This window comes from Ambystoma mexicanum, chromosome 3q, assembly GCF_040938575.1.
Source record: "Ambystoma mexicanum isolate Mex_15411 chromosome 3q, UKY_AmexF1_1, whole genome shotgun sequence".
Taxonomy (NCBI): domain Eukaryota; kingdom Metazoa; phylum Chordata; class Amphibia; order Caudata; family Ambystomatidae; genus Ambystoma; species Ambystoma mexicanum.
The window spans coordinates 60,728,358-60,755,464 of record NC_090926.1 but is presented as its reverse complement, the minus strand read 5'-3'; the positions used below and the strand labels follow the sequence as shown (position 1 = coordinate 60,755,464).

The following is a 27,107-nucleotide window of genomic DNA, read 5'->3' as shown; positions in this document are numbered from 1 at the left end:
TGCTTATAGAGAAGTCCCTCAGGAGGGAGTTGGATTTAGTCCCTTTGAGCTTCCCTATGGTCATCCAGTTAGAGGTCAATTGGCCCTAATTAAGGAGGGGTTTGAGAGTGCGCCTTCTCCCAAGCCACTGTTTTACCAAGAAACCTTGAGTGTAAGTGTCTACTGGAACCACTGGAGCACAGAAGGTATTTGCATGGCTGTCTCACAATTAAAAATCAGACAGTCCTCAGGTACTAAGATGTTGGTTGCAGTGGGCAAAAAGCGCAGTATATTTGATGTTTCCATTGCAAACGAAAGGGGAGTGTTTGGCTCCATCTGAGAACAAGCCATTTGATGTTGTTGGTCAGGGGTCAAGACAGCAAGGATCTGTATGGGCTCAGAATCAAATATTTGATGCCCATGCAATTATTTTCTATCCCAAGAATTGGTTCACCTTGTGCTTTTTTGGCCATTTATTTACAAACCTAGGCTAAGATTTCTAAAACCAATTCTAAGAAACCCAAACTGTAGCTCAACAAAAGAAGCAATTAGATATATACTGTCATTGCTATCAAGAAAGACTGCAGTGGCGGTGTATGCTTTTAGAGCCTACATTACAGCTGATTGCGGATAATCTGCTCAAATGATTGCTGCTGTAATGTTTCACATTGTATGTCTTTTTATTGTATTTTTTATATTTTACTATATTTTACAAGGTGATGTATTTCTTTTACTTTGCATTGTTTGTGTATGTTATTATTTAAGAAATGAAGTCTGTGTGCTTCAAAATAAAGATTAATTCAATTCAATTCATAATCACAGTACATCCTGCTTTGACTTAGTATAGACATGTTAGTTTTTCTGTCCCGAACATGAGCCTTTTGCTTAATTTCCCTCATAGCCACTCCCAAATGAATAGTATATGTGATTTGAAATCCTATTTCGTCCAAAAAACAAATCAATATCTGCCAGCCAGGGTTTAATTTCAACCGGGGCCAAACTAGATTTAAACATCTCTACAAAATAGGAACACAACAATTTATCATTACCCTTTTCATTTAAAATCTTTATCAAAAGTATTCTCAAAGCAATTATTTGTAATAGTCTGCATGGCTATGTAAGACAAATTCACTACCTATAGCCTCTATAGGAGTAGAATTAGGCAGTTCCAAGGTAGCTCTCCATAATTGTCCCTCCTGCTTTGGAAGCCATACTGTTTCCTTAACAGGATATACCTCCAGATCATATATTGTAGAAGGTATAATACTTGTTCTTTATATTTACAGCAAAGCCTCCGTGGAGTATCCCCCTTGCACAAAAAACATTTTATGGCACCAAAGTGTCTAAAAACTTTGGTTAAAATGCAAACTGCTAAGGTTTTTGCAATACACACTCACAGATACAAATATGTGTTCATTACCTCAATTTTCTAATTAGACAGTTCCCATATATACTTACTACTACATTTATTTCTTGCTCTAACTATCATTATTTTAGTCTTTTTGTAGTTAATCCTCAAATGATTTGTATCAACATGTTTCTGTAATTTCATAAAATTCCTTTGTAGTCCTATCTGGGTATGACCCATAAGGACTGTGTCATCCACATACATAAGACAACTCACATGATGAGAACCTATGCACGGCGGGAAATTATTACATTCTTATAATTCATTTTTTAAATCAGCTGCATGAAGATTCAATTGTGTAGGAGATAGTGTACATCTGTGTTTAAGCCCAATCTTTATTTTCATTTCAGAGCTTAACATACCCTCCTGATACATCCTTATCTGGGCTCTTGTATAAGCAGAAAGGGATTTAATAAAGTGCTGTGTTACTGGATCTAGACCCCACATATGCAATTTTTCCCAGAGTATGTAGTGGTCAACAATATCAAAAGCACTTTCGTAATCAACAAACACAATGTACATCACCATTCCCTTAGTACTCAGGGTTTTCCTCATCAGATAAATTAATACCCAGAGGTTAATAGTTGTACCTGCCCTTTCCTAAATCCAATCTGGTGATTACCCAAAATATTTTCTCACATAGCCCAATTATTTATTCTTTGTAAAATAAATAATGAAAAGATCTTTGCGATAGAGTCAATCATTGCTAATAGTCGATAATTCTCTGGATTATCACGACAGGTCTTTTTATAAATGAGAATTAATATTGATTTAGTCCAACTAATAGGGTCTTTTCCGGTATCTTCAACTATCTTAAATATGTTCTGGATAATAGGTGTCCAAAGGGTCAGATCTTTCTTAATAAGGACATTAGCCAAACCGTCTGGGCCAAGAGCCCTTGAAAGTTTCATTTTCTTAATTGCATTTTCAATGTCCTCTCCTAGGATACGCAATGTATTTTCCAGACAAATCTTATCATAATCATATTCACTACCGATACAATTTGCACTTTTATAAAAAGTTCCCATAAATATGCCTAATCCAGGTGCTTTCAGTTATTGGGTTAATCTCTGTAGTACCATTATTCAGTACGTGATCCTGCTTTATCAGTGACAATCATTTATTTGTGTTGTTTGTTTTAAGGGATCTAAACATCAAAAACCACTGAGAAGTAGCCACCAAACCCTTGTGCATTCTAAGCCAGTGTCATGATACCTACTCCCGGGAAGCCAGTTCAGGCCCAGCGTACCCGAAAGCAGACATCATGTCCCCAGGGAGGGACCCAGCAACCCCTTATAGGGGCTCTTTGGACATTGTCCTGGCGCCTTTGGCGCCAGGCTCATAGAAGGCATCAGTCCTGGCACCATAGGCGCCAGGCTCATTATGGGAGTGCTTGCATGGACTTACCTGATGCAGACCATGCTGCCGGATCCAGACCCCCTTGAGGTCTGAAAGGGACTATTTTACCTATGGGACTATTTTACCACTCGGGCGTGGCTGAGGAAGAATACTTACCTGGAACTACTTTGGGGGCTATTTAAACCACACCCAGACAGCAGCTCACGCTTCGCGTTGTTCTGCATCTAGCAGCTGGACGCTCACTGTGTCTGCTCCTGCATCCTGGCTCCAGCCACGCCCGCCTGCAACCTGGAACACCTCAAAAGGAAGGAAAGGAGAGAAAGGTGAATAATTGAACTTTACCTACCTCCATCCGGAGTCCGGAACCATCACTCCGACGATCCTGAGAAAAGACATTATTTTTAGATGCGCATTGCATCGCTCGCTGCAGCACCGCGTTCCACTCACCTTCACGAGGCGCCCTCGGGCTCTTCAGCGACCATTGGCACCATCCTTCGCCTTTCAGCGCCTAAGGAGAAAAAGAGACAAAACAAAGGTGAGCGAAGGAACAGATTGAGGAAGGCCTGATTCTTCCACCTTAAGACTTACCTGATTATTGTTGGGACAATCTTTCCTCACCTCGGGTCGGCGCCGATTCTTTGGCACTTCCGTACCCCGGCCCCTAAGGGGAAAAAGACACACGCATTAGTGGGTGAAAGCAAGATCACTAAGGGAACCATCCATCAAAAAGACTCACCATAGTTTACCTTCGGCGAATCCATTCCTCTACGCGGATTCTTCATCCTGCCTCTGAAATAGAGAAAAGGACAACGGACAATTAAGGCTTGATCTTTTGCAACTGAATACTTACGGCCTCATATCGGAAAAGTCAAGCGGAGTTGAATACTCACCAAACCCGAGATCCAGTGAAGTAACTGGAAATCAACGCGCCCCTGCATCGGAAGCAGGATGGAGAGCTCGTCCTTTCAGACTCTAAGGTGAGACTCTACGGGGAATCGCGGAGGGGGTTCGAGTAGTGTGAGAGGGGGAAGGGGGGGAATCCGACACATTATCCAGCAGACAGTTAATCCCCTTTTCCATCTACAGAAGGATTCTTCTACGGGCCAGACAGGTGAGGTTTGGGGGTCCGGTCCAGTCCGTCTTCCGAGTCCTGCGCATCACCTTAGAAGAGGTCATAGCAGTCCAGAACAGGTCGGCGCCTCTATGGGAATCAGGTGAGCGTTACAGAACGCGAAGCCTACCTACAATTTCCCACCCGGGCGCTATGGAGACTTCCAAGACAGACCAGCTGGCCCAGCTATTGGGGGAATTACGGGCTGAAGTTCATTCCGCTCGCCAGGAGACAAATACCCTCAGGAGAGAGTTAATTGTATCTAAAGAATGAACTGATGATCTTGCCAGACAGCTATTACAAAGTCAGGCTGGTCAAACTCCTTTACCAGGTACCAGGTAATTCCGCCCCAGTGGTTTCAAATAACCCCGTGCAAATTAATCTACCTGGAAATATGCCACTGGCCCCACCGGAACGTTTTGCCGGGGACCCCAAAAGGTTAGCCGCATTCATGAATCAATGCCGATTGCACGTCCTCTGCAGACCTGGGGCCTTCCCTAACGACCAAACCAAGGTCGCTTTTGTACTATCATATCTCAGCGGCAGTGCTGCGGATTGGTCAGTTCCACTGGTTACTCAAGATGACCCAATTCTTCGGAACTTTCAAGCCTTCCAGACAAGCATGGAAAGACTTTTTGCGCGGCATTCTCAGGGACAGGCCCTGGACAACGAGCTTCTATCCCTACGACAGGGTAACCTGGACCTCTTAGCCTATATCGCGACCTTCAATAGGTTAATTGTGGAGACTGGATGGCCGGAGGATAAAAGAATCACGTTATTCCATCGAGGTCTACGTGGAGAACTTAAGGATGTCCTGGCCCAGGTCGTAAATACACCCCAAGACTGCTCTGAATATATAGACTTGGTGGTCCAATTAGATCACAGACTTCAAAACAGAAAGGCAGGTTGGTCCCAGTTTGAGACCCGGGTTTTGGTCAAAACCCATGTGAACCCCAAGGGTGCCGATGTTACTGAACCTATGCAAATTGGAGGGGTTAAAGGACCTTTAACTCAAAAAGAGCGTGAACGAAGACGGCAAATGCAATTATGCCTTTATTGTGGGGCTTCTGGACACTTTTTACGAGATTGCCCTATAAAACCGTCTAAGAAGGCAGTAGGAGTCGCTGATAAGAACCTGATGGAATCTGAGTCGGGAAACGATCACGCCCGACAAGCGTAGGGGTCCGCTTGCCGAGCTTAAAAACTAACTCTCTGACCTTGCATTTCATCATGCCAATGGTCCTCGTAAATCCGAAGCAGCCTGGGCGGTTACATGCCATTAAGGCATACATCGATAGTGGGGCTATAGGAAACTATGTGGATCGTGAATTGGCTTCCAGGATCAACATCCCTCTTTGCCCTAAAACCAGTAAGGATGTCATCACCACAGTGGATGGAACCGTAATCGCCTCTGGGCCGGTAACACACTCCACTACTGAAGTGACATTGTTGGGTCAAGACGGACATCGGGAGGCAATTGTGTTTGATGTAATCAAGGCTCCGCAATTTCAAGTAATTCTAGGAATCCCTTGGTTGGAAACACACAATCCTCGAATTGACTGGCGAGCAAAGAGGATAACCTTTCCAGATTGTGCACAAACCTGTTATGCAAGAAATCCAAATATTGGCCTAGCTACAGTAACCCCTGTCATTTTGCAAATACCGCCAGAATACCAAGAATTTCAAGACGTCTTCCAAAAGGAACAGGCCAACACTCTACCGCCTCACTGGTCGTACGATTGCCAGATCGATCTATTGCCCGGTGCACAACCCCCTTGCAGCAGGATCTATGCCCTTACCGAACACGAGAATCTTCATTTACGACAATATCTAGATCAGTACCTAGCCAATGGTTTTATTCGCCCGTCTAAGTCTCCTGCATCCTCAGCTTTATTCTTCGTGCCTAAAAAAGAAGGCGACCTCAGAACTTGTATTGACTACCGTGCATTGAACCAGATAACTGTTAAAAACCGATACCCTTTGCCTCTGATCCCTGAACTCCTTGACCAGGTGAAGGATGCCTGCATATACACCAAGTTAGATCTCCGGGAGGCCTACCATCTGGTGCGAATGGGGGAAGGCGATGAATGGAAAACTGCCTTCTGCACCAAATATGAGCTATTCGAGTACCAGGTGATGCCTTTCGGATTGTGCAATGCACCAGATGCCTTCCAATACTTCATGAACAATGTCTTTCGGGAACTCATCGACGTTTGTGTTGTCGTATATATCGATGACATTCTTGTGTACTCCTCTTCGGAATCTGATCATAGAAAATATGTCAGGGCAGTTCTCGAGAAATTGCGCCAACACAAACTATTTGTTAAACTTGAAAAATGTGTTTTCCATGCCACAGAAGTCGAGTTTCTTGGTTTCATCCTGACACCTAAAGGACTCCGCATGGACTCACGAAAAGTGGATGCTATCCTCAAATGGCCATCGCCTAGCTCCGTGAAAGGTGTTCAAAGCATGCTTGGCTTTGCCAATTTTTATCGCAGGTTTATCCCGGAATTTTCTCGTGTGGTTCAACCCATCACTGCGCTCTTAAGGAAAAATAAATGTTTCGAATGGTCTGAAGAAGCCGAGCAGGCCTTTCAGGAACTAAAAGCTAAATTTACCTCTGCACCTGTATTGAAGCACCCGCGCCCAGATCTCCCTTATGTCGTCGAAACTGACGCATCCAGCCTAGCCATGGGAGCTGTCCTGTCTCAAAGAGATCCCGAAACTAACCAACTGCATCCCGTTGCATTTTGGTCCAGAAACTTCTCGGCACCCGAGGTTAACTACGCAATCACTGACAAAGAACTGTTAGCCATTAAATCCGCCTTTAAAGCCTGGCGGCATTATCTACTTGGCGCTAGACATACCATCACGGTGATCACCGACCACCAGAACTTACAGTATTTAAAGACCGCCAAGGCTCAGTCATCTCGACAGCTCCGTTGGGCTTTGTTTTTTGCGGAATTCGATTTTGTAATCACCTACCGTCCTGGCTGTAAGAATGGCAAAGCGGACGCTCTATCCTGAATAGGAATGGGAGAAACTGATACTAACTCAGAACCTGTACCTATAATTCCCGAACAGAGAATTTTGGGCATGACTTCTTTACAAACGCTTGAAGACATTCAAGCTAGAGTTAAACAACTCATGGACCCTAAAGACTTACAGGATTGGGTACAAAAGGGATCTGACTTTACTATCAATAATGATTTACCTTATTTCCAAGGGCGCTTATTTCTGCCACACAAGGAATTACAAGAGCTTGTTATTTCTCGTTATCATGATACACTAATAGAGGGGCACCCCGGTATTGCCAAGACGGAAGAAAAGGTGAAACGACAATTCTGGTGGCCTTCTTGGCGAAAAGATGTTAAATCATTCGTGATGTCCTGTGGTGTTTGCGCCCAAAATAAAGGCCAAAAGAAAAGACCAGCCGGTCTCCTTCAACCTTTAGACATTCCGCCAGCACCTTGGCACACCCTGTCATTGGATTTTATTACGGACTTACCTCCTTGTTCAGGATATAACATTATTCTTGTTATTGTGGATTTATTTTCCAAAATGGCCCACTTCATTCCATTAAAAGGTTTACCTTCAGCTTCAGTTCTAGCCAAAGAATTCCTTGAAAATATTGTTCGTTTACATAGATTCCCGTCTGTACTAATCTCAGACCGGGGAAGCCAATTCATTTCCCACTTTTGGCGTAGATGTTGTCAATTGGCACAAATCGATGTAAGATTATCGACTAGTCACCACCCTCAGACTGATGGTCAAACAGAGAGGACGAATCAGACCCTTGAGCAATATTTACAGTGTATGTTGCAGCAATCTGAAAGTAACTGGAAAGACATTCTTTGGATAGCCGAATATGCATATAATAATTCGGTACACTCTGGAACTGGGCAAAGTCCTTTTTATACTTTATATGGGCATCACCCTCGAACCTCAGACTTCGACTCGCCTCAAGGCCTCGGAATGCCTGCAGTGGACCATCTGCATTCTACAATTACCCAAGCCTTCAAAGAAGCAACTACACATTTACAACAAGCCAAGAGAAAATACAAGAAGAATGCTGACCTGCATCGGAGTGAAGCACCTCAGTACCAGATTGGGGACCAAGTATGGCTGGCTACCAGGCACTTATCGCTCAAGGGACCTCGAACTTTTAATCCAAAATATCTGGGGCCTTACTCCATTACGGCCATAATCAATCCAGCGGCCGTTAAACTTGATTTACCAGCTAACATGCGAATTCACCCTGTTTTTCATGTGTCACTTTTGAAACCAGTGCAACCTGGAACCAGACTAATCAAGCCTCCAGAACCCATTCAAATAGATGGAGAACCTGAATAATTCGAGGTGAAGAACATTTTAGATTCAAAGATGTTAAGGTCAAAACTTTTCTATCTAATCGATTAGACGGGATACGGGCCTCAGGAGAGGTCGTGGGAACCCAGTGACCATGTACATGCACCTCGATTAATTAAGAAATTCCACCGGATCTTCCCAAACAAACCAAAACCCCCGGAGGGAACAACCTTGGGAGGGGCCTTGGGGGAGAGTGCTGTCATGATGCCTACTCCCGGGAAGCCAATTCAGGCCCAGCGTCCCCGAAAGCAGACATCATGTCCCCTGGGAGGGACCCAGCAACCCCTTATAGGGGCTCTTTGGACATTGTCCTGGCGCCTTTGGCGCCAGGCTCATAGAAGGCATCAGTCCTGGCACCATAGGCGCCAGGCTCATTATGGGAGTGCTTGGATGGACTTACCTGATGCAGACCATGCTGCCGGATCCAGACCTCCTTGAGGTCTGAAAGGGACTATTTTACCTATGGGACTATTTTACCACTCGGGCGTGGCTGAGGAAGAATACTTACCTGGAACTACTTTGGGGGCTATTTAAATCACGCCCAGATAGCAGCTCACGCTTCGCGTTGTTCTGCATCTAGCAGCTGGACGCTCACCGTGTCTGCTCCTGCATCCTGGCTCAAGCCACGCCCGCCTGCAACCTGGAACACCTGAAAAGGAAGGAAAGGAGAGAAAGGTGAATAATTCAACTTTACCTACCTCCATCCGGAGTCCGGAACCATCACTCCGACGATCCTGAGAAAAGACATTATTTTTAGAAGCGCATCGCATCGCTCGTTGCAGCGCCGCGTTCCACTCACCTTCACGAGGCGCCCTCGGGCTCTTCAGCGACCATTGGCACCATCCGTCGCCTTTCAGCGCCTAAGGAGAAAAAGAGACAAAACAAAGGTGAGCGAAGGAACAGATTGAGGAAGGCCTGATTCTTCCACCTTAAGACTTACCTGATTATTGTTGGGACAATCTTTCCTCACCTCGGGTCGGCGCTGCTTCTTTGGCACTTCCGTACCCCGGCCCCTAAGGGGAAAAAGACACACGCATTAGAGGGTGAAAGCAAGATCACTAAGAGAACCATCCATCAAAAAGACTCACCAGAGTTTACCTTCGGCGAATCCATTCCTCTACGCGGATTCTTCATCCTGCATCTGAAATAGAGAAAAGGACAACGGACAATTAAGGCTTGAACTTTTGCAACTGAATACTTACGGCCTCATATCGAAAAAGTCAAGCGGAGTTGAATACTCACCAAACCCGAGATCCAGTGAAGTAACTGGAAACCAACGCGCCCCTGCATCGGAAGCAGGATGGAGAGCTCGTCCTTTCAGACTCTAAGGTGAGACTCTACGGGGAATCGCGGAGGGGGTTCGAGGAGTGTGAGAGGGGTGAGGGGGGGAATCCAACACATTATCCAGCAGACAGTTAATCCCCTTTTCCATCTACAGAAGGATTCTTCTACGGGCCAGACAGGCGAGGTTTGGGGGTCCGGTCCAGTCCGTCTTCCGAGTCCTGCGCATCACCTTAGAAGAGGTCATAGCAGTCCAGAACAGGTCGGCGCCTCTGTGGGAATCAGGTGAGCATTACAGCCAGTTTTTATATGTGGTCTTGTGTCGCGTAATAAGAGATTCTCTCTCCAAAACCGATTTATCCTCGCTCTTTATCTGTTTAATGTCTGCCTTGAGCACTTTCTTTTGTTTACAAATAGCCATGTCATTAAAATGATTATTCACATTCTTTGTATACAGATATTTTTTCTGTCTCTTTCTAATAACATACAATAAAATACTCTCTAATAAAAATTCTAATGTATAAATACATTTAAAATTGAAGATACAATTACATAACAACGTGTTTGGTATTCATCCAATCAGGTTTGTTCCTGGCCCTTACATGGCAATTCAAAGCACACCATGATTGGAAGAATCCTCCTGTCATTCCTTAACACTACCTGTGGTTCCTCCTCCTCCTCCTCCCCCTCCTATACCTAAAAATGCAAATGTAGGCCCTGCTGTGGACAACATGCACAATGCACACACACACACACCTTTCCATGATGACGGAATACCACGGAAACTGAAGGTCTTAAGAGAAAGTAAGAAAGTTTCAATGAGTGTGTGTATGAATGGGAGTTTGAATAATTATGCACACATATGAGCAGGTGTGTGTGTGTGCTGGATGGACAGAGGGATCTGCAGCCCAGCAGGAGGACCTTCCCATGCTTCTTTGATCCTGGATAATGCATAACGAAAGTGTTTCACTGTCTGAAAGGGGCTTTGCAGCCTGCCCTGGGGTGAGCAGGGGGCATTCACAGGATGAGCAAGTGTTACTTTGGTAAGGAAAACGAGAAAATAAACTGCACGAGATCTCACGCTCTCCGTATCATGAGTGAGAAGTTCACCCAGTCCTTCCATTTCCATTTAATTCTGTAATTGTAGTGATGGTTTTATCATTTTACATCCAGCAATCAAAGTACCAGTGAACGGAAAAATTAACTGGTCTGCTGCGAGCTCTTCACAAATGGCATGAATGTGAAATCTCGGTATCTGAATTGCCGTAAATTGGAAAGTGAATGACTTTTTTTCACCCAATTTTTCTGAACTGCATTACAATATGCAGCATTTGAATTAATGTACTTCCTCGTCACAGACATTTTTTGCTCTGTCCTGTAAATTCAGGATAAACAACTATGTTTCTGCACCCCAAAGAAACCAAAACCAACCTAACAGCTGAAATTGCGAGTCATAGAAAGAAAACTCCTTACACGCAGCTCCTTTCTCCGAACTCAGTATGGACAATGAGGATCAGCCCCACAGATTGGTTTGTTTGCCTCTCCAGACAACTCTCGCCTCCTTTGGTTCCATACCAGTTTTCCTCGTTCAGATGCTGGCCCTGAACTTGCCGCCTTATTCGTTCTGGACGCCTTCCTTCCCTATTCCCTGATCCCCAGGGTGTTACTCCAGATCAGGAGTTAAGGTTACCAAGTGATTTTAGTGGTGCCCTTCTGGCCAAGAGCAGTCCTGGTTTAGGGTCATGGTGCAGTTGTCCAAAGTCACAGTTTAAATGCCTCTCTACCCTTCTCCAGTCTAGGGTCTTCCTCCCTCGATACGGTCAGCAAATGGAGTTAGTTGGTTTGGAGGTTGAGCAGCAAGGTCTCCAGAGCCAAGGGCTGTCTAGAGGACTGGTCATTAACATCCACCAATCCCAAAGCCTAATCACTACCAGAAACAATGGAGGGTACTTCAAGGTTCGTTTTCCAGTAGGCATCTTTCCCCTTCGCTTGGGGTGAGGCAGGGGGAGCTTGGAGCACATAGACCATGTACTTCCTTCAATGTAACAGGAAAAGCTTTTCCTTGGGCTTGCCCGTCGGTTCCCTTAGTGAGTGGTTGTACCCTTCCATCCCAAAGAAACCCTTGCTTGAGTCTCAGAGGGAGTGAGAATGGGGTGAAGCGGAGATCCTGCTTGATAGGCGGCATAGGAATTTCGCAATCTCCCATCCCACGCCCCAAAATCAGAACATGGGAGCCACTATGGGATTTTCCCCTTTTTGAATTCCAGGCCGGGTTACAGTTTTGAAGTTCTGGGTAGCTTTGATGTTGAAGCCTCATACCTTTTTTTCTCTTTTGGAAAGTCAGCAAGGCAACTGTGGGAGCTAGATCAGCACTTTCCACACAAAAGTCTTGCTAAATTCAACTTGGGCCAAAACATAAATGTCCCTCTTTGTGCAGACCCCAGGGAAGCGACAAGTTGGGAGTTACAAGCCCTACCATGGTTTACCTGGATCAGAAAGCCCGGTTTGCCTATTCACTATCATTTCTGTCACTTTTGGCATTGACAGGATGGCGCCTTATATTCCTGAGCATGTGGCTGAGTCGCACAATCCATCTGGCCGACACCAATGTCTTCTTCATGGGTAGAGTAGTGGCCTGGACAAACACTTCTTTTTGGCAATAAAGATCGCTGGTCAAGGACCTTTGGCAAAGGCGTTCTTTAGTCATGTTCCACTTGAATTTGTATGCTTATTAAAAAATGTTCCGATCTGGTCTCATAGCAACTACTGCTTGGTGGAGACATCTGCTGTTCGTGCCCAGGGTCCATAGTGAATGGTGTCTTGACATTTAGCAGACCGACTGATACATGAGGCACACTGCGACCAAACTGAAGTCGGCTCCACCATTACACTGCCTTTGTTCAGAAAAAGCACCACACATGGCACAAGGGAAGAGGGATTATGTAACAGTGCTGAACCCAGGGCTTTAAGTGGGCCAGGGCACAGCCCTGGCAGTCTCCAAATATTTCCCTTGAGCCAGGGCTCTACCAGGGCTCTCCGAACTGACCACCCTTACCAAATATCTTGGGAACAATGAGTGGCAATACTGTTCTTTGCCAGTAGATGTCACCTTCAGTGATGTTTAGAATCACAACATCAGATACGAATTTGAAATTAGGTACTTGTCAAACGGGAAAGGGACATTATAAGAGAATGCATTGTTTGATTTTTGCCAGACATTGTATTAAAGTATTATCATTAGAATGCCTTTAATTGGTATGCATGCGTAATGGAAACTGTGGGATTGCATGGTGTACTAACCCCTTTTCATTTGATGTTCTGTTTTATATTTAAATATATTTATTTTGGTAAAAATGTTTGCACACATTAACCATATTTAAATACATCTTTTAAACCAGACATTTTGTTCTTTCATTGTACGGTTGATCTACAGCACCAATACCATTAGGAAGGGACTAGACATAACCCATCCCATTATACTAAATTCGAATACAACACAGCTGGGAACATGCCACGCATTCATTCATAACAATTAAATGGACAAGAAAGGAAATTGGAAACTATGCCTACCTACAGGACATCTGGATACATAGAACAAGACCTGCAAGAACTAGGATATGTAACTAGGATATGTAACCCACGAACCCTATGCTCAAATCTCTGCTTTCCTAACTCACCCAAAAATCCACACAACCATCCTCTCGCTTCGCAAACCACACTCACTTCGCCACACCGCAACAACAAACAAAACAACATATAAACCTCACCAACAGCAGATGAGGGCTTGCATCAGTCGGATATTCACCAACAGCACACCACTTCTCTCTTCTCACTTCTCACTTTCCTACTCCCTCTTCACCTGACTAACCGAACCCACCTTCTTGTTTGCAGATCCGCCAGAGCGCCTAGGGACCAAGTCCATTGGTGATGGTGCGCTATATAAATACCTTTAACGTTAACATGTGTGAACTCGATTGGCCACTCCTTCAATTACACAGGCCATGATGGGCGTAATTTTAGGCGGGCACAAGGGGGTTTAACATTTTGTCCCACTCATTTTGCAGGGGTCCCTTTCATTTAGATGTCATGCCTCCCACCCCACAGCATTTTCAGTAAACTTACTCCATTGCAGGCCACTCCTCTTGTATTAGCTACTTGGGATTTGAATGTATGAGCTACTTGGGATTTGAGGTTGCTCAAGACTTTTTTTAGCCCCCAACCCCAAATGTTGCCTCATGATGCATTAGAACCCCTCGATTTCTTATACCACTTAAGTCACTGGCTGAACCTCTATGCCTTGCTAGTGCATCTTCAGCTAGCCCTTCACTGGGTGCCTCTTCTAGTATGCTGCTCCAGGAAATGTGCTATGGAGGCCTGGTGCCAGCACCCCCCTTCCCTGATCCCCGCAGGGAGGGGCGGGGGTATATTCCCAGACAGTGACTGGTTTAGGAGCCTGCTACTTCTTAAATCCACTATCCCTCCCCACCCAGCCGAGGAGGCAAGAGCAGCCATCTTCGTGCCAAGATCACATCAGCATGGGCAGCCTCCATGCCATGGGCAAGGGACTAGACCAGCAGACCACTGTCCATGACAAATGACAGGTAAAATGGATGTTGGTCTAATCGCTTCCATTTATATGGGTGGGTTGAGAGCCTCAAAGATTGTTGTATGTTATTTAATCATTACCCGTTGGGCAGACACGACACCTTCAAGAGCTAGGACGAGGAAGAGGGACATCGGGTAATGTAATGATAGCAGCCCTTATCACAGTGCCTTGGAAGGAGAGGAATTCAGCATAATACATTGCATAGCAAAGTGTTCCGTTTTATCCCCCATGCTAGTTTGACAGAAAGGATTAGGCCACACTGGCGGCAGTGGGCATTGCCAGACTTCCCCTCTCTAGTTTGCTTTTTATCTACTCCGGCAGAGTGGCAGCAGAGATGTATGCTCTCTGATATAGATAACTCTGCTTTCTGCCAGTGACGCTAAGTCACAAACACCAGCTAAGAGTCTGATTGAGGTCTGTGGTTTGCTACCTAGCCATCGTTAATCCCTCCTCAACCTGCACCTGGGAAGTACATGGTCTAGCTGCATAAAGGGCGTGACAGGCCATTAACAAAGTCAGGAGATCCTGACAGAAAAATCATTCATTTACAAAAGGGGATATTTGGGGCCTTAATAGGGTGTTAGAAGTTCTTGATGCAATTGATTAAACCAAATAGATATTTAAAAGGAAACCCACATAAAAATGGGCCTCATTACCAGTTAGGCGGCATCACGGTGGTAAATCTGCCAGAATACCACCCCACTGAATTACCGTTAGCCACTTGGTCCGGCGGAATTACGGCCGCATTACAAGTGGCAGTGGCGGTGTAATTCTCCATTTATTTTGAGTCAATTGGACTCAATGGGGCTTTCATGGCGGAATTACCACGGCGGAAGTTCTGCAATTGCATTGATTCTGTCTATTTTCTGGCAGTGAGTGGCAGAATTCAACGCCAGGATTTTCCTGTAGGTAAATCCTCCACCCACGGCCCAAGCTCATAATTTGGCGTACTGGTAAAATTGGGGCGTTACTGAGTTACTGCCAATTTTACCACTTACCACCATACTCGTAATTCTGTATCTTTAGGGGCATTGGTCTAAATACATGCTGTATTTAATAGATATCAAAGAATAAGAAGTCTGGCCAGTTGCATAACCAAAGGATTGTATTTTTATAAAGTAAACTTTCCTTGTTTTTATTCTTAAAAAAACTTTCAGTGCCAAATGCCATTCACAAAATGCTTTTAAAGATTGCTGCCTGCAACATTTTTGTCATTGGTAGTTTTCTAATTTAGTTGGTACTGGCACATTCCAAGCCGCTGTATTCCGCAATGGTGACAAACGTGAATGCATTGGGACTCTTACAAAGTTTTTTAGTTATGCAGCAGAAGCTTATCAGAGGTTTTAACTTAAGACATGTCCACTTCTGAGGCCACAATAAACATGTTACGATATCAAAGAACTTGTTTTTATCCGTATAATGCAAAAGTATATAAACTAGCAGTGTTTTAATTTAGCAATATACTGATTATTGGTCATAGGCAGATTGCTGAAGTATCTTTATGTGATGAATTGACTACTGGTCTGCAGGTGTACAGGGATGAGTAGTGGTTAAAGCGCCTATTCTTTCCCACACTACTACTAGCCCAGCCATGATACCAACCATAAAGGTGAAAAAGGCACAGCCAGCAAGGTACACCTCATTTGCTTTGCGTGGTAGCGCAGGCCGAGGGTAGGCTATATCTTCAGGAGGCGTGTGAGCTGATAACAGTAGCCTACCAAACAGCGGCGTGTCACAAAATATGAGGCCCCCTGCAAGTCATGCTGAGGGCCCCCCAAGCTCGGCAACAAAGCACAGGCCACCAATCATGATACTGCAGGGTTACGCCAGGCACTGCCCTAGGTAAAAGGTACAAATATGTGTTTTAATCAACCCTTAAATCTTTCACCTACCATAGAAACAAGGGGGCTGTGCCTGACTCTGGGATCCAAATGTACCAGCAAACTTTGTATGTGGCCAGAAATAGTATGCACAATAATTACACCATAAGAAAACATGTTAAGGCTGGCTTTGCCAGTTTATGCCAGTATGCTCATGTTTGAACAGTCTCTTGTTGGCTTTGCCCTTAATGCCAGTAAAAATCTCCTGCCATAGGAAGAAAACAGGTTGTTGCTGGCTGCACAAATACTTGCCCAACTTCTGCGACACCATGGATGAATACTCTTCAAGTTGACTTTGCCGTCAACTCCAGTAAAACATGCAATGTTACATTAAGGAAACGTTTCCTTGTTTGGCTGAATAAATGGCTCTATCCACCATGTAAGAACTCACATCATAATGGTCTTGTCCCTTATGTGAGTAAAAAGTGCCATGCCACAGAAAATATCCAGTCTGCCTGCCCTCTTGCACTATAAATCTCCTGCACCCACACACGCCTCCATGTAATAACACTCATCAAGTTGACTTTTCCCAAAAATGCCAATAAAACATGTAACTTTGCTCGTTGCCATTCATACCCATTCATCCACCAATCACTCACCCAGAGGCGACTGGTGATTTTTTTTAATTGAAGGGGCATAAACATTTCCCACAAATATGCCAGAGCAATCGAGCATAGCGAGAGAGCTCGAACCATGCAATGGGGATTCGGAGTGGTTTCCCCTCCCCAAGATAAATGTTTGAATGATGGGTTAAAAAGGTTTGTTACACAGCACACTTTCTGTAAAAATAATTGGGTAAAAAGCCAGAGCGTTTTCAAGTGGTTTTGTGGGGTAACTGCAATCCAAAAATCCAATAGATGCAAGTCACCAACAGTGCACTGGAGCATTGATTTTTTTAATTCATGTAATGCTTTACCAATAAAAATGTAACGCCACAATAAGAAAACATATCAAAACTGGATGCACAACGTATGCCAGTCTAAAAATGTAACAACTCTTATGTTTACTTTAACCTTGATGATGCCCAGTAAAAAAAATGTCATTCCACTGTAAAACATACATAGACTGGCTGCACCAAAATGGCAGTCTATGCAAGTAATAACACTTATCATGCTTACTTTATTGTAGAAGTCCTGTAAACCAAATGTAACGCCACAGTAAGAAATGACTAGACTGTATTGACCAAAATGCCAATCTAGCCACTAATAACATATACCATGCCTATTTTATCGTGGATGCCCATTAAAATTACCTCCCCACACATCCCCTCTCCCTAAACAACCCCCAAAGTCAACTCTTCGGTCCAGCATTAAACACAAGCACACACATTCACACACCATTCACTTGCTCATTTACACATGCTCCCATTCACCATACACTCACACACGCACACCCAGCCCCCCACGCATCATACACTCATTCATTCACACACATTACATAATATACATGTACATGCACACATATTTATAAAAATATTTATTTGTCTTAACTTTTTCAGTGAATCCATTGCTCGGAGGGACTCCTCTGCAGGCAGGCAGCAGACCTCCAGCTCCTTGCTCCACGCAGCAGGAAATCTGGTTCCTGTCATGCGCAGAGCAGAAGAGTCGGAGGCTGTGGGTGGCACTTGCTATGCCAATAAACATAAAAAGTAAATGTCAAACATTACAAAAAAACAGATTGTCCAATCATGTTTCTGTAAAAATGTACACTTTTATACAAGGCACATACAAATAACTGACTAAATACACAAACAAAAGACACCCCTGTAATGAAACACACAAAATGCAAGCTGTTGTATAATAGCACAATAGGTAGATGAACAGGGGTGTACAGGCACTCAGTTCAATGGCAGTGGGTACAATGTCAATGTTCAAGAAGGTCTCCTGTAAGAAAAAAGCAGTCGTAAAAGTCAGAAAGGTCCCAAAAGTAGAGCACAGGGATAGGGCTTCCTCAAAGTAGCTTAATTATTTGTCTTGGGTGCTCAACAGCATCCGGCCAGGCTTCTTTGCACTTTTCTACACTCTAGCCTATGTTGAGATGGGGCGAGTCTCGTTGATCCAACGGTAAGCCGTTGTGCCCAGTCGAAGTAAAGACAAGGCTCTGTGTGGAGCAAAACGGCACTCAAGACGATGTGAGTCGGTGGGTCCCAATAGGTTTGAATCAGTGGTCAATCAGGTTGAAACGTTACTTACACTGGGTCATGTCAGCAAGTGACACAATGGCTTCCAGTGGCTTGAGTGGCAGTCAAGTCAGGACAAGACGAGATTAGGGTCAGTCAATGTGATGCTTGATGAGAAGTGGCGAGTTAGATGCTTGTACAGCGGTGAGCTGGCCCTCCAGTCCAGACAGCAGTGATCATCACTAGTGCAAGAGGGCAGCAAGATGACTTGAAGAAACAAGCTAGTGGCTTGACATTCGTAGAGTGACAACAGCATCACTGCAGGCCCTGTGTTGGGTAGAAGGGCATTGAGCATTGTCGAAGCGGCTACAAGATGACTAGAGGTAACAAATCAGGAAAACAGGTAGCAAATCAGGAAAACAGCTACTTTTGGGTTTATGGTTATCTGGGAGTCCCAATCCAGGAGATCCAGAACAAGGGGAATCCTTCTGATACACCGCCACTCCAGGGAGATTAGCTGGCATCTTCAAGGGTTCCTTCACCTGCAGTGACAGTCCAGATTCCAGTGAAGCCACAGGGAGACCTTGGTTCACCTGCAATTGCCCTGTCAGATCTCTGTAGAATCCCTGGCGAGAGTTCTGTCCAGCAATTTAACCCGTCGTGTAGCCGACGAGTTCTTTCTGCCAATGCACCTCTGAGGGATGTAATAACAATCGCCTGAGGAGTTAATTGACCCAAAGATGGATGGATGTCACAGGATACCGCTGACCTGTAAAGGAAGGTCGAGATTAGTACCAGCATGAGCACATAGATAGCTAATAACCAGATTTACAAATGAATACCTTGTTAAGATAACAATAATCTAATACAAGGTCAAGGTTCCTGAGTTGAGTGTGGACGATCCTATAACAATGAATAACAATAGATGGATTGAGTAAACCAAGAAAACTGTATCATGTCACAATGAGAGAGTGATGAACACAATGCTTACCGTAAAACCAGGGAAGGGTTTGCAGGATGAACAGAAACTGAGATGGAACGTTACCAGTAGAAGGTCCAGAGTTAACAGTAGAAAGGTTTGAGTTCCCGTGAAGCAATGATCCACCTGACACCCAACGGAACGCGGACGCCTAGACATGTTCCCAGGATAAGTTCCAGTCCAGTGAGGCAAAGATCCACCTGACACCTGCCTGAACGCGGACGCCTAACAATTCCAGAAGTCCGGGGATCAGCGGAGTAATAGACAGCAGGTAAGTTCTTGTGGATGAGATGGATGATTGAGGCAAGAATAAATGTTCAATGGGTTGAATAGTCGGAACTATCCGAGTCGGTTACCTTGCGGGCAGCGGAAGTACAGTTCAGCAGCGGAAGAGGGTCGTATGCGGTCCGAGTCGGCAACGTGTTTTTCCAGCAGCAGGTAAGGGCAAGACAATGGAGTTCCGTGGGCTGTTTCCAAGTCGGTTTACCTTGCGGGCAATAGAAGGACAGTTCAGTAGAGGGAGCAGGTCGTATGCGGTCTGAGTCAGCAACGGATTTTCCAAGTAGCAGGTAAGGACAAGACAAGGGAGGTCCGTGTGACGTAGCCGGGTCAAATGTTTCGACAGTTGTAGAAGACAAGAAGTCATGGGCTGTAGAACACAAATTCAGAAGCAGGGAACAACGAAAAGGCGGGGCATAAGTAAGGAGGGGAATCACGTGATACTGTGAACAAGGCTTAGCTTGTGAATACACGTGACTGCAAGAACGCTGAAGAAGCGCGTCTCCAAGGCAACGACCAACGCCCTTTCTGTAATACACAGCGACTGTTCATAGGGGCAAAGGTTCTTTGTGTAGTACGAGGGGGGTTCCAAGCTGATCGGGACCATGAGTAGGAACTTTAATCCGGAAGTGAGGCATGATCTTGTAGGTCGTTAGGGGAACGGACCGGTAACTGGACCGTTTCCTGACATGCCCTCACTATTCAGTGGGGCTGGTTAGGGGATAGAGCTCTCATCTGTCTTAGAATCCTTCTATCTTCACCTCCCTGGTAGAGGACTTTGAAAGAGACTGTATCCTCATCAGAGGTCCAGTAAATTATTTATATTCTTGTTCTTGTGGGAGATGATTCATGGTCCGCCCCTCTCCTTGTAAAGGCCAAATACCACATGGGATTGGTCCCAAAACAAGCAATCTGTAAGAGGTCCAATCCCTGTTGCTGGAACAAATACTCTTTGCTTTTTGACATCATTCCCAGAGTACCTTGCTTGCAGGACTTGGAGGGGACAGGAAAAGGTAGAGAACCCAAAGAGAAAGAAAGATGGTAGGGCCCTTTTCCAGACATACATTCCCTCTATGGCTACTCTAACCCTGTATTCCCATGCCTGATAGCATCAAAGGAAGGCCAGTGATCAACACCCTGGTGCATGGTTGGTTTGTTATGTCAGTTTCTCCCTTTGAAGCACAGTTGCCATGGTACCTTGTAGGGGATGTTCCTGTTTCTTGTGAGAAAGGTGTTGCCCTTCCTGCTGGAGAATGAAAAGGCAGCTTTCTGACAATTATTCCACATGGCTCTAGTGGCGTCAATAAGCCAAGACACCAATTCACATCAGTCCTGTCATGTGAAGCCCTGCTCACAGAGCTTACACTGGCATGCTATCAATTTGCTGTGCCTTTATAATTGTCTGTCCTTAGCAGTCAGCATGCTACAACCAGGCATGGCTTGTATTTAAAGATGTATGTTCCACCAGACATACAAGGCATACAAGGTGCAGACAGGTAACATTTCACCTCTGCCTGCAGGGACTTTGTGTCCCAGCAGCTGTCAGGGCTGCACAGGTACTTTTTTAACCTGCTATATGCCACTGAAGTGCAGGGATTGTATATGTTAGCAGATTGGTTACAGCAATAAACATGTGTGCACTCTAATTATTGAAAGGGGGTCTTTAGCAGCCCTCCTTTTTAGAAACAGAATTACCGGCATTGTTTTATGTTAATAAAAATCAAAAAAGCTTGAGCTATCCTACCCTCGCCAGATGGCATTCTGTTACACCTTACTCATGACATAAAGGCATAAATCATACATTCATATACAGTTCACTCAAGCTTTCTCAGCCCATGCATGAATAGAACATTAAATTCTGATTTTTTCTTTGCATGCTTGCACTTGTAATTTTGCCTTTACCATTTTAAAATCAAAACCGCAGTCCCAGAATGCAAATCAAACTCTATAGGTGTATGACCAAATCCCGCATTGCATGGAGAGGTATGAGAGTTCTGCCTCATACATGGCTGGGTATGCATGTGGTGTTTTACGAGGCCAGAAGGATAGCAAAGGAGCAACGTGTTTGTCTTGGAAGCAAGCGCAACGCATAGCAACACATGTTCCAATCCCGTGCTTGCGCTTAGAAAATGGTCCCTGGTATTATGCAGGTCATAAAAGAACAATTATGAATTACAGTCTAATATTAGTGACACACCTAGACCAGTAACTGTACAATTGAAGCACACATTTGATTTTGTTTTCAAGTGCATTGTTTTTAGCTCTTATTTAAGTTATGCTGTAGTAACATAACAATGCAGTTATGTAATAAATCTGTTCCAGTGGCAAGATACAAATTCTGAATTGTCTAGGTCATTCACAGAACTCTTAACTAGAACCATTGCAGGCAGGCGCAGTGCATCCGGTTCTGTTTTTTCTTTTGCTGTCTGGGAATTGCAGTTCTATACGTTTGTCACATTGTTCCCTTCCTGGCGCTTATGGAGGAGATGGACGCTCCGCCATCAGCATTCCGTTATCTTATCCCAAACCGTGACTTGTCGGTCTAGTTCTTTTCAATATGGCGCCGCCTGTCAAATCAAAATCATTCTGCCCCACGGATGCGGGAATTGTCACCCAGTAACTTTCCTCCAGGGTAGGACGCTAGTCTTGTTACTCTCCCGCTTGTTAACCGATCTCTCTCACTCTGTCCTCCCGTTCTTGTTCTTGCGGGGGGTCACCCAGCGCTGTATCCTTTTCCTGGACTTTTATTCTGCTCTTTCTCTGTCTGGCCAACACTCCCAGATCGGTCACTTCCTTTGTATCTCTCCTGTCGCTCTGGCGCGGAACTGGCTAGATGAACTTCCTGCCACTTCATATGCCCTACGTCCTTGCTGTCTCTCTCTTCTCAGTTACACAATACGCATACCAGTTGGGAAGCGGAACTGCTGCTATACACTCCAGGAAACGCTACCTACAAGAGACCAACCAAACACCCCCTGTGGGACTCTTCACGGAACGCCTCCTACATGAGACCAGCTAAACATCACCACTGGGTTTTTTTGAGCCTTTCAGACTTTTTCCCCAGCCCGGTTATCCTGAGGAGGAGCCTCTTGCCTGGGCTGTACTCTAAACAGGCATAATGGCTTCCGCTCATGGCAGGCCATATCTTTACAAAGAAAGGAAGACTTTGAAGAAGCAGAAGAACAAGGAGGTATCTCATGCAGAATCCTCCCCACTATCGTCTGAAGAAGATTCAGGTGAGAAACAGGAGGGAACCGCTGTCAGATTGCAAAGCCATAGGACCATGGTCAACTGCAGAACAAGTGCAGGAATTGCCTGCTGCAGTTCAAGGACTTACATTCGAGGTGCAGAATCTCAAGACAGATAATACTGTTTTATGACAGCTGGTAACTGCCAGAGAGTACCATCTAACAGACTTTCATACAATGGGACTGGCGCTATATAAATGCCAAGTAACATAACATAACATAACATAACATTTCGAGTACCAAGTTATGCCTTTCGGCCTGGTCAATGCCCCAGCTATCGTTCAACGGTTTATGGACAGACTTTTCTCCGACATGTTGTTTCACTCGGTGATCATCTACCTCAATGATATCTTGTTTTTTTCCACCACCGAACAACATCAGGTCCATCTACAAGAGGCATTGCACCAACCTTGGTTAAACCAGAGAATATTTGTTTTTGGTGACATCGGTACACTATTTGGGATACATTCTGACAGATCAGGGCGCAAGATGGATAAATACAAGGTCTCTGCCATAATCAACTGGCCAACCCCGGCTTTCGTGAAGGACATATAACGGTTTCTAGGGTTAGCAAATTTCTATCATAAATGCATTGAAGGGTTCTCTGAGATTGTTCTTCCTATAACTGCTCTCCTGAAGAAGGGCACACCATTACAGTGGGAATCATCGGCCGAATCAGCGTTCCAGCGTCTCAAGACCATGTTCTGCTCTCCTCCCATATTGCTACAGTCAAATCAGGAGTTACCATTTATCATAGAAGCAGACGCCTCTGCCGGAGCAGTAGGAGCTGTTCTCAAACGCAAGGCGGACAGACTGGAACACCCTATTGCCTACCTGTCAAAGACCCCGTCTCTGAGTGAGTTTAACTAGTCAGTGATAGAAAAGGAACTATTGGCCATCAAATTAGCCTGTGAAGAATGGCGCCATCTTTTACAGGACATTTGCTTTCCATTTGAAGTACGCACCGATCACTGTTATTTACGGATTCTACAGCAGATGGAATGTCGCAATTCCAGACAAGCCATGTGGGCCTACTATGTTGCCCAATTCAATTTCTCCATTACGTACCTTCCAGGCAGCAGAAACACTCTAGCGGATGCTCTCTCATGACGCCAAGGAACAGGGAAAACCAAGCGACCTCCCCAGGAATATTTGTTCCACACAAACAGATTCATCTTCACTGTGTCATCCTTTTTACCATGAATAGCCAATAAAACAATAAGTGCTTTTTTAGGTGTCAATTACTACCTGAGGCTTCCATCATGGCTGGTGATGATGAAATGCCTTCTATTATGCCTTTTGGTGGCAAAAGCCTGTCCCTCAAATGTGGCGGAAGGCTATAAATGCCTGCAGCTTCCTTCCTTCCTTCCTGTGGTGATAAATCCATGTGGCTTCCATCTCGGTGGGTGGTGATGTGTGTAGTTTCCATCTAGGTGGGTGGTGATAAATGTGTGTGGCTTCCATTGTGGTGGTTGGCGATAAATGCCTGTGGCTTCAAGCAGGATTGGTGGTGAATAGAGTGGGTCGGAAAGGTAATTGCATGTGAACTTCATCACCCTGGTGCCACAACAGTAGGGAAGACAATTTTGGGAGACTTGTTACGCTCTAATGGTCACACACTGCTGGCAGCGACTTGTACGTTTCGGTGGAAAGGACAGAAAATGTCAACATCTGTGTCTGTCTTTTCCCACAGGGTATAACGCATGGAGGAAATTTTGCGGCCTTTCTCAACCTAAAAATGAGAACCAGTTGGCAGACGTACTTAAAGACAAAAAGCTTGCCAAAAAATTGTTTGAACTATACAGGACTGCGAAAAATATTGATATGTATGTTGGAGCAGCAGCAGAGCCATTTGTGAAGAATGGACGCGTCGGAGATCTTTTGTCTTGCATTTATGGGAAACAATTTAGGAATCTCAGAGATGGTGACCGGTGAGTGACCAATGGAAACTGCATGTTCTGCAATGGTGAAATCCTTAACACGTACAGTACAAGCAAGCCATGATGAATGTGTGATGGCCCCAGTGCATGTTGGTACAGTATCTGCCATCCGCTGTAAACACGTTTACTTTCACTACATCTTGGGCAGAGCAAATTTCACTAAACAAATTGAAACTAAGAATGGCTTTAAATGGAACCAAAAAGTTACAGCTAGAGTTTGAGAAATTGCTGTCCAAATGATCGCAAAAGAAATCTGCACCACCCAGGGCAATGAATGACATGCTGGCTTACAGGGGAAGGACGTCACACCTGACCAATACTAGAGACCTAGACAACAACATGCCACGCCAGGGTAACAGCAGTCCCTCCAGAGCCCAGAGCACTAAGCTGGGATATGCGCATGCCTGAGATCCACAAACCACAGTCAGACAAGCACACTTGAAGGGCCCAATTGTAACGGACTGCCCACCATGAAGCAGACTTAGACATGTGTACTTCACAGGCACTACAGGATTGACCAATGTAAAAGCAGATGCCTTGTTTTTGGTGTGGAAAGTCATATCCACAACAAAAACACATTTTCTCAGTAGACAAGTTCAATTTTGGCAACTCTCTTACTTGACATATTTGCACAGCCATTGGTTGCACTATTTTTTTGTTTCAATTTCTAGTTTATTGCCATTTTTGATAACGAACAAACCTTGTAACATTACGACACAGCCAGATATTAAACATAGTCCAAGGGAAATCCACTTATCATTGGCCTGCCACTACAGAAACCCTATATTTCCCACAAACCTCCACAGCCTCCATCCAATGCTCACACTTCCACATGACCCAAATAATACCATCAATACGAAGGTCTTTCCAAGCCCGTCCTGTATGCCCACATGTTGAATATTTGACCCATGGACCCTTGATCAATACAGCTGTTACCCTTTCGGAGTTGCACTTCCTTGATGATATCTTTTATCTCTAAGTCACCTCCCCTTCCATAGTCATTGACCCTCTTACCCTCTTTCCCACTGACATGACGGGAATTCCTCCCATTCTACTTCAAAATTCCCACCTCTGTTGTGCATGGCATTCTGTGATTCTCTTAATCAGGTATACATTTTTCCCTGTGTTGATCCATGCCTGTTTCCGTGCAGTAGCACCCTCTTCCACTGCATTTCCAGGCACGCTGTCCCTGCCAGTAACAGAAAATGTGGTAAGTGTGGCAGTCTAGTGTATTCCCTTCACTCCCCTCCAATCCAAATAGGACCAGCATCAGTGTCTTAATCCTGAGAACCCCACCCAGGTCCTTAATCGACTCTAGGACTTCATCCCAATAAATCTGAACCCGCTTGCAAACCCAACCACATATGCCAATAATCGGTCCGCTTCTCACATTCATGCCAACAAAGAGGGCTTGCCCCGAAAACATCTCAGAGAGCCGCACTGGATCATATTGACAACTATGTAGCACTAGCAACTTAATCGCATGAAGCTTGTACTGGCATGCAATTGATGCTGTGTGTGCCCCTGCACACATTGTGCGCCAAAGTGCGTCATCTACTTCTGTACCCAAGTCCCACTACCATTTGTTCCTGAGCTTTTTCGTGTTACCCTTCCCCACCTCCACCAATGCCCTATACAGGGCCGAAATCAATCCCTTCACTTTGCGAATCAAGAACCTTCTCGAAGGGGGTGAGGTCTCTTCAGTTGCAGGAAGAAGAACACCGGCAGTTTTCCGATTCCCATTGCGTCTTCCAGATCCACGAACGAAATAAATTGGCCCGCCTCCATAACTGTCCCACCCTTGTCAGGCCCGCCTCAAACCATGTCTGAAACCAGTCGAGATTCAGGATCCGGTCCCGCACCCCCAGGGCCCACAAATGGCTTAGGGGTGAGGGCCACGTCGTCATAACACCCATCCCTCTCCCTCTCCGCCAGATATACCAAATGACCCCCAAAATGGAGTGCTCCCTAATACTTCTAGGGATCCAGTCTCTTGGCACCCATATCCATTCCCCCACCATCGCTGGAATAAGATGTAAGTTATCCAGGGCCACCCATTAACAGTCCCTCTGCTCCCAGATATGCAGGGCCAGTACCCTCAATTGCGCCGCCTTATAGTATAGGTGCATGTCTTTCCTTCGGGAGCAACATGACCTCATATGCCACCCTTGCTTTTTTCCCCTGCCACAGGAACTTCAAGAGGCAACCCTTAACCTCCCGAAACATAGAGTCTAAGATTTGGATTGGGAGCATCTGGAATAGGTAAAGCATTATTGGGAGAAAGTTCATCTTGATTGCGTTCAGCTGCCCCATCCCTGATATTGTCAATTTGCCCCATTTCTCCAGATTCTTGAATAATGAAGCCAGAAGCGGTAGATAATTTGCTTCATGAAGCCCTCCCACATACCTAGTGACATTTATCCCCTAATACTGCGACTGGTCTGTCTTGATCTGCATCCCCAATGAAGCCAACCTCTGCTCTTCTTCCTCTCCCATCTGGTCTAGAGAGAGTAAATGGATTTCCCCCTGTTAATTTTGAAGCCCGAAAAC

At 45.0% G+C, this 27,107-nt stretch overlaps 1 protein-coding gene across 4 annotated transcripts in view; it reads left to right on the top strand.

Moving 5' to 3' along the window:
• The window catches only part of LOC138582114 (lactoperoxidase-like), a 464,456-nt gene that overhangs the window by 344,945 nt on the left and 92,404 nt on the right, over window positions 1-27,107 (top strand). For all 4 annotated transcript variants that reach the window (XM_069653095.1, XM_069653094.1, XM_069653093.1 and 1 more), the window contains one exon: window positions 24,311-24,548. In XM_069653095.1, coding sequence (XP_069509196.1) covers window positions 24,311-24,548 — 238 coding nt within the window. The remainder of the gene's footprint in view (window positions 1-24,310; window positions 24,549-27,107) is intronic.